Genomic DNA, 7498 nt, shown 5'->3' on the forward strand with positions numbered 1-7498 from the left:
GAATTGTGTTTTCAGTCCAAAAGATATGCTTGGAGGCAAAAAGGAGAAAAGGGAAAGCAAGTGAAGGTTAAAGAATGGAAAGAGAGACTTACTCGGCGAGTAGGTCGTCATTACTCGGCGAGTACGCGATGAGATGCCAGGAGATATGTACGACTGCTGATCTAGAGACGGATAAGTATTGACCTACTCGGCGAGTTTATTCTGCTACTCGCCGAGTACCCTCTGTTTGAGGATATCTATAAAAGACGAATCCTTATTCCATAAGAAGGCATTCCTGGCAAGTTTTGAAGGGAGAGCTGCGACTAAAAGGTTCAGAAGGCGCTAAGGAACCCTAGGCTTCAAGAGTTGGAAGAATTCAAGCAATTAGGTTAATTCTACCACTTAGACTTAGGAATTAAACATGTTTGCTTTCATAAACTTTGTTTTTATGCTTGTTTCTACTGCAACTATGAGCTAAACTCGTTTTTGTTTCAGTTTGGGGAATACCAAAGAACTCCTATGGTTTAATTATTGATTCTTGTTTAATTGTCTATTGGTAATTTATTAAATTAAGTTTGTTAAAGAACCTTATGTATTAATCACTACTATCTTCTGTTAATTGGAAGGCAATTAGGTTGCATGAACATCACTTAATTGTTAACCTCATATGTCTATGTGAATGCTAAAATATATGCTTAGAAGTAATGATTATGAAACTAAGATTAATAAGAAAATAGGAAGATTAATATGTGAGCTTGTTTGAGAAACCATCAACAAGAGGTTAATTGAATTAATAACTTAATTAACCATTACAAATCTTATTTAATCCAAATAATTAATCTAGGGAATTAATTAGTTTAAACACTTGATCAACGCTTAAATTAGTTGATTGTCTAAGGGTTAGGAGTAATGAACATGAACCTAACTACTATCATTGGTAACCAATAGCAATTAATCTACCTTAACTTAAATAACCATAGGAGTGAATTGGTTGAACCTAAATAGAAACATCTTTATCAAATTTGGTGAATAGTTGTTGCTTTAGTTAATTAGTTAAATTTAATTTGTTTAAGTTTCTAGTCTTGCAAAACTAGAGAAAAAACCATTTACTTTTATTATTTGTTTTAGTTAAAATTAGCTATTAGTTTAATTTCCGTTCCCTGAGTTCGATACCTTACTTATCAATCTATACCACTTAAAGACAGGTTCACTGCCTTTGTGTGCTCAAATTATTAATAAAAAGTAGGGATAAAACTAATTGAATTTACACACATCAAGTTTTTGGCGCCGTTGCCGGGGAACGGTTCTAAATAATTAAGCTAATTCCTAATTTTTTCGATCCTTTGTGTGAGTTTACTTGCACAAAGTTCATTTATTGCAATTTAGTATCCAGTAATTAGGTTTTAGTATCTGTTTTAGTTAAGTTAAAACTAAAATTTTTTTTTGAAATATCACTGATACTCGCCGAGTGCATTCGCACCTACTCGGCGAGTAGCAGTTTATCCAGCAATTTTTTTTCTTTTCTTTTACAATCTTTTTGTTCTTTTTACGTTTTTTTTATTTGATTAATTTCAGGACTCTCATGACCAGAGGAGCAAACACACCACTGGTACCTCCGTTTGAAGATCCCAAATCCGAATTGAAAAGAAACAAAGGGAAGGACGTGGAGAGTTCAAGCACACCAAAGAAATCACCATTGTCCAACTTGAAGACTGTTTTTGGGAAAAAGAAGAGCAGTAAATCAGGAGCTTCTAGCGCTTCCTTGACAATTGAGGAGCCAATCCAAGAAGATATTGGATACGAGACCGAGGAAGAAGAGGAGGCAACGTACGAACAAGAAACCGGATCGGAGGAAGAGTTAGCATTCACTATGGCTAACATTGATGAAATTCCCATGGGGGAATGGAAGAAGAGGATGCGCGACGACCATGGCCCGGGACTTGTGCAACCCGCAATTCCTGCAACTGCTACCTTCGAACTAAAAGGTCATATCCTAGCTGCGCTTAAGGAAATACCTTTCTATGGGAAAGATCATGAAGATGCCTACAAACATTTGGATGAAGTAAATGATGTTGCTGACTATTTCAACATTCCAAATGTAACCCGCGAAACTCAACTACTTCGGATGCTTCCGGTAACCTTCAAGGGTGTTGCTAAAGACTGGCTCAAATCACTTCCTCCCGGGTCAGTCACTACTTGGGCCAAAATGAAGGAAGAATTTATAGATCACTTTTGCCCACCATCCAAAATAGCCAAACTCAAGAAGGCCATTGCAAACTTTGAACAACAAGCTGGAGAATCTTTATATGAAGCATGGGAGAGGTACAAAAGTTTACTACGAAATTGCCCACACCATGATCTAAACAGCCAGCAAGAAGTTTCCATCTTTTATGATGGAGTTAATGTCACAACCCGGCAGTTGCTAGACTCACAAGGCCCACTTACAAAGAAGCCACCCCCGGTGATTAAAGAATTAATTGAAGAATTCTCTAAACACTCTAGAGAATACCACAACCCTAGGAATGATGTCACGAGGGGAGCCGCGTACGCTGCTACTGAAGATTTATCCGCGGTCATGGCCATGTTAAAAACCATGGATAGGAGAATGGACAAAATGGATCAAACTATCCATGCCATACGGGTGGGTTGTGAAAACTGCAATGGACCTCACCTCACTAGGGATTGTGATTTAGATGAGCACGGCAACAAAAAGGCACAAGTATGCTATTCGAGCGGTGACCGGTATGATGAAGACTGGTGAAAACAAAAGAAGGAGTGGCTGCCTTACGAAGAGTACAAGAAGGCCAAGGAGGAGAAGTATAGACAAAAAGGAAGAGGCTTTTACCAAAAGGAGGAGCCGGTGCAAGAGAAGAAGCCAAGCTTGGAAGATATGCTAACTAAATTTGTGGCTGCTTCCGAGAAAAGACACAGTGACCACGATGCTGCTATCCAAGAAACAAGAACAATGCTCAGGAACCAGCAAGCATCCATCCATAATATAGAAACTCAGCTTGGGCAACTCGCTCAACAACTAAACCAAAGGTCACCGGGAGAGCTTCCTAGCAAAACAGAGAACAACCCACGAGGCGCGCAAGTGAATATTGTTACCACAAGAAGTGGGAAGATTATTACTCCCTTGACCCCCATTCGAACTGAAGCGAACAAGGACTCACAGAAGGAAGAAACGGAAGTACAAGTTGAAAACCAACATTCACAATCTGAGAGCCCTACTCGCCGAGTAGAACCGATGGACTCGGCGAGTACATCTAAAAAAACTAATGATCAGCCACCCTTGAAACCATACCAGCCTCCAATGCCATACCCAGCCCGAGCCAAGAAGGAGAAGCAGGAAGAGGAATTTCAGAAGTTCCTTGATCATATTAAAACTCTTCAAATAAACATTCCTTTCATTGAAGCCGTTATGCAAATGCCCAAGTATGCAAAATTCCTTAAGGAACTCCTTACTAATAGAAGAAAGATGGAAGAGGTGCAGAAAGTAGTATTGAATGAGAATTGCTCCGCCGCCATGCTAAACAAATTACCAAAGAAGAAGGGTGATCCGGGGAGCTTAACTCTACCTTGCCAATTTGGCAACTTGGCAGCAATTCATGCTTTAGCTGATTCTGGAGCGAGTGTGAACCTTATGCCGTACTCGTTCTTCAAAAAGTTGGACCTCCCGGAGCCAAGGCCAATTCGAATGGCAATTCATTTGGCAAACAAGACGGTTACTTTCCCAAGAGGCATATGTGAAGATTTATTAGTGAAAGTAGACAAATTTGTCTTCCCAGCTGACTTCATCATTCTCGACATGGAGGCGGATCCGCAAGTACCAATCATCCTTGGAAGACCCTTCCTCAACACCGCTAGCACCATCGTAGATATGAGAGATTCAAAGCTCACATTGCGAGTTGGGGACGACTCAGTAACATTCGGGGTAGACCAAGCCATGAAATACTCAAGGACTAGTGACGACACGGCGTTCTCAATCGACATGCTTGACGAGTTATGGGAAGAAGACATACCTGAAAATTCCAGCAAGTTTGCAGCTTTGGAAGAAGTATTTGACCCAGAAAAAGATTTAATAGAGATTGAAAGACTATTGGAGGAAGCAGAGTATGAAGAACTAAAAAACCAAGCTGAAAACCCTACTCGCCGAGTAGACTCGATCTACTCGCCGAGTTCACCTAAAGAAATGTCAGCAGTCGCGAATACTGCCATCAACTCGCCGAGTACCACACCTGCACTCGGCGAGTCTGCCACTATGCAGAATAAATTGGAGCTCAAAACACTGCCGGACCATCTGGAATACGCCTTCCTGGAAGAAGGAAATCAGAAGCCAGTGATTATAGCCGCAGATCTCTCCAAGACGGAAAAGGAAGAGCTTGTACGGGTGTTAAAGACGAGGAAAAGAGCCATCGCATGGAGCATCTCCGACATAAAGGGAATAAGTCCATCCTACTGCTCTCACAAAATCAACTTAGAAGAAGGAGCCAGGCCGGTGGTGCAGCATCAAAGAAGATTAAACCCGAACATGCAAGAAGTCGTCAAAAAGGAGGTGGTCAAGCTTTTGGATGCAGGAATCATCTATTCCATCTCCGATAGCCCATGGGTGAGTCCGGTCCAGGTGGTGCCCAAAAAAGGAGGAATGACGGTCATTACCAACGACAAGAACGAGTTAATTCCAACACGAACGGTAACCGGTTGGCGAGTGTGCATCGATTATCGCAAGCTAAACGATGCCACTCGCAAAGACCATTTTCCCCTTCCTTTCATAGACCAAATGTTAGAAAGACTATCGGGCCATAGCTACTATTGCTTCTTAGATGGGTTTTCCGGGTATTTCCAAATACCCATAGACCCAATGGACCAAGAAAAGACCACCTTTACATGCCCCAGTGGGACCTTCGCCTATAGACGCATGCCATTTGGACTATGCAATGCACCTGCGACATTTCAAAGGTGCATGACCGCCATATTCCATGATATGGTGGAAAAATTCATGGAGGTCTTTATGGATGACTTTTCTGTCTTCGGATCTTCTTTCAATGACTGCCTCACAAATCTTGACTCGATGCTTGCTAGATGTGAGAAAACCGACTTGGTCCTAAATTGGGAAAAGTGTCATTTCATGGTCAAAGAGGGTATAGTATTGGGACATAAAGTCTCTCAAAAAGGAATTGAGGTGGATCGGGCAAAGATAGACACCATTGCTAAATTACCCCCACCAACTAATGTGAAGGGCATTAGAAGTTTTTTGGGACACGCAGGTTTTTACCGGCGTTTTATTAAAGATTTTTCCAAAATTACGAAACCTCTAACACAATTATTATTAAAAGATGCACCCTTTAATTTCACTAAAGAGTGTTTAGAGGCATTTGACCTTTTAAAAGAAAAATTAACTAATGCCCCAATCATTATAGCCCCAAATTGGGATTTACCCTTCGAAATCATGTGTGATGCTAGTGACTATGCACTAGGAGCGGTCCTTGGACAAAGGGTTGATAAGCATTTTCAACCCATTTATTATGCAAGCAAGACCTTGAATCCTGCCCAAGAGAATTATACCACTACTGAAAAAGAACTGTTAGCCGTAGTTTACGCTTTTGATAAATTTCGCCCTTATTTGGTTTTATCTAAAACCACTGTTTTTACTGACCACTCGGCTATCAAGTATTTGTTTTCCAAACAGGATGCCAAGCCAAGACTAATACGATGGGTGCTGCTTCTTCAAGAATTCGATATAGAGATACGAGATAAGAAAGGAATGGAGAACGTAGCGGCCGATCATTTATCTAGGCTCGAGAACCCAGCATTGCAAGAAGATAAGGATGGAGACGACTTTCCGGATGAATACATTATGGTGTCCGTGGGAGAAGAGCCATGGTTCGCGGATATAGCTAACTATTTAGCTACCAAGTACGTCCCGAAGGATTATAGTAGTCAGCAAAAGAAGAAATTCTTTTCGGAGATCAAATATTACTTTTGGGATGATCCATACCTCTTCCGAAGCTGCGCGGATGGAATTATACGAAGATGTGTGTTCGGAAAGGAGAGTCGAAAAATACTAGAGCACTGCCATAGCGGGCCCACGGGAGGACATCATGGACCACACTATACCGCAAAGAAGATCTTTGACATTGGGTTCTATTGGCCTACAATCTTCAAAGATGCAGCCCAATATGTCAAAGAATGCGATGCTTGCCAAAGGGTGGGAAACATTTCCTCCCGTAATGAAATGCCTCAACATAGCATTCAAGTGTGCGAGGTGTTCGACGTGTGGGGCATAGACTTCATGGGGCCATTCCCCACATCCAAAGGAAACAAGTACATCCACGTGGCTGTGGATTATGTGTCAAAATGGGCGGAGGCACAGGCTTTACCTACAAATGACGGACGGGTAGTGGTACGGTTCTTGAAAAGACTATTCTCCCGGTTTGGTGTTCCAAAGGCCCTAATTAGTGACCGTGGCACACACTTTGCCAATGATCAATTGGACAAGGTGCTCAAGAAATATGGGGTGACCCATAAGTTCTCCACATCATACCACCCGCAAACGAGTGGGCAAACGGAAGTTACCAATCGAGCTTTGAAGCGTATCTTGGAGAAGTCGCTGGGAAGCAATCGCAAGGAATGGTCGGATAAATTGGATGACGCGCTATGGGCGTTTCGTACCGCTTTCAAAACACCTATTGGTACTACACCATATAGGTTAGTTTATGGAAAGCAATGCCATTTACCGGTTGAAATCGAGCACAAGGCATATTGGGCGCTAAAAAGATGCAACTTTGACATGGAAGAATTGAAGACCAACCGTTTAATGCAAATGAATGCCCTTGAAGAACTCCGAAATGAGGCCTATTCTAGTTCGTGGCTCTATAAAGAAAAGACCAAGAGATGGCATGACCAAAGAATCAAAAGCAAAGACATCCATGAAGGCCAAAAAGTACTACTCTTCAATTCCCGTCTAAAACTTTTCTCGGGAAAACTCAAATCAAGGTGGGATGGTCCATTTGTGGTTAAGATGGTGTTTCCTCATGGGGCTATTGAATTGATCTCAAGAGATGGCACGCCATTTAAAGTCAATGGCCATCGAGTGAAGAAATATGAAGAAGGAGTCCCCCGCAATGAAGGAATGGAGGAGCTCCTGCTGTGCGGAATTGCAAAAACATAGAAGGGGCGGAGTCCAGCTAATGACTCCATCAAAAGAAGCGCTTCTCGGGAGGCAACCCGAGTTTCACGTTTTCATTTTCTTTCCCTTTCTTTATTTTTCGCATTGTTTTTTTTCATTTCTCTTCATTCATTCTGTTTCTCTAAGTGCTTGAGGACAAGCTCTACTGAAAGTGTGGGGTGGAAAGGCTAAAATAAAGAAATTCACAAAGTAGCATTGGCAAAAACTTAAAATTTTTCAACCTGTGACATCTACTCGGCGAGTACAGCGGATATACTCGGCGAGTAAATGTTCGTGTACAGCCAAAAATGCATGACACGCGTGTCTACTCGGCGAGTAGATCCATTATAC

General features: G+C 41.8%; 1 protein-coding gene and 1 non-coding gene across 2 annotated transcripts; one reads left to right on the top strand and one right to left on the bottom strand.

The window, feature by feature from the left end:
* Nucleotides 1–2233: 2233 nt before the first annotated feature.
* LOC145055838 (small nucleolar RNA R71) lies at nucleotides 2234–2340 on the bottom strand. Its single transcript, XR_013685388.1, has one exon. It is a non-coding gene; the product is annotated as a small nucleolar RNA R71 (small nucleolar RNA).
* A 529-nt stretch (nucleotides 2341–2869) lies between these two features.
* On the top strand, nucleotides 2870–7150 carry LOC145049330 (uncharacterized). Its single transcript, XM_078997753.1, has 3 exons — nucleotides 2870–4588; nucleotides 4709–5895; nucleotides 6688–7150. Exons 1-3 carry the CDS (start codon nucleotides 2870–2872, stop codon nucleotides 7148–7150), a joined length of 3369 nt encoding a protein of 1122 aa, XP_078853879.1.
* The last annotated feature ends 348 nt before the right edge of the window (nucleotides 7151–7498 follow it).

The sequence above is a fragment of the Lactuca serriola genome, chromosome 5 (genome assembly GCF_051521515.1).
Source record: "Lactuca serriola cultivar US96UC23 chromosome 5, Lser_US96UC23_V15, whole genome shotgun sequence".
Taxonomy (NCBI): Eukaryota; Viridiplantae; Streptophyta; class Magnoliopsida; order Asterales; family Asteraceae; genus Lactuca; species Lactuca serriola.

What these genes read in the sequence shown, in the direction of transcription:
- LOC145049330 (XM_078997753.1), top strand. Translation starts at nt 2,870, where the DNA reads ATGCTAACTAAATTTGTGGCTGCTTCCGAGAAAAGACACAGTGACCAC. An exon ending in CCATCTCCGATAGCCCATGG is followed by an intron (nt 4,589 to 4,708) that starts GTGAGTCCGGTC and finishes GATTATCGCAAG; the next exon opens with CTAAACGATGCCACTCGCAA. An exon ending in GCTAACTATTTAGCTACCAA is followed by an intron (nt 5,896 to 6,687) that starts GTACGTCCCGAA and finishes TACACCATATAG; the next exon opens with GTTAGTTTATGGAAAGCAAT.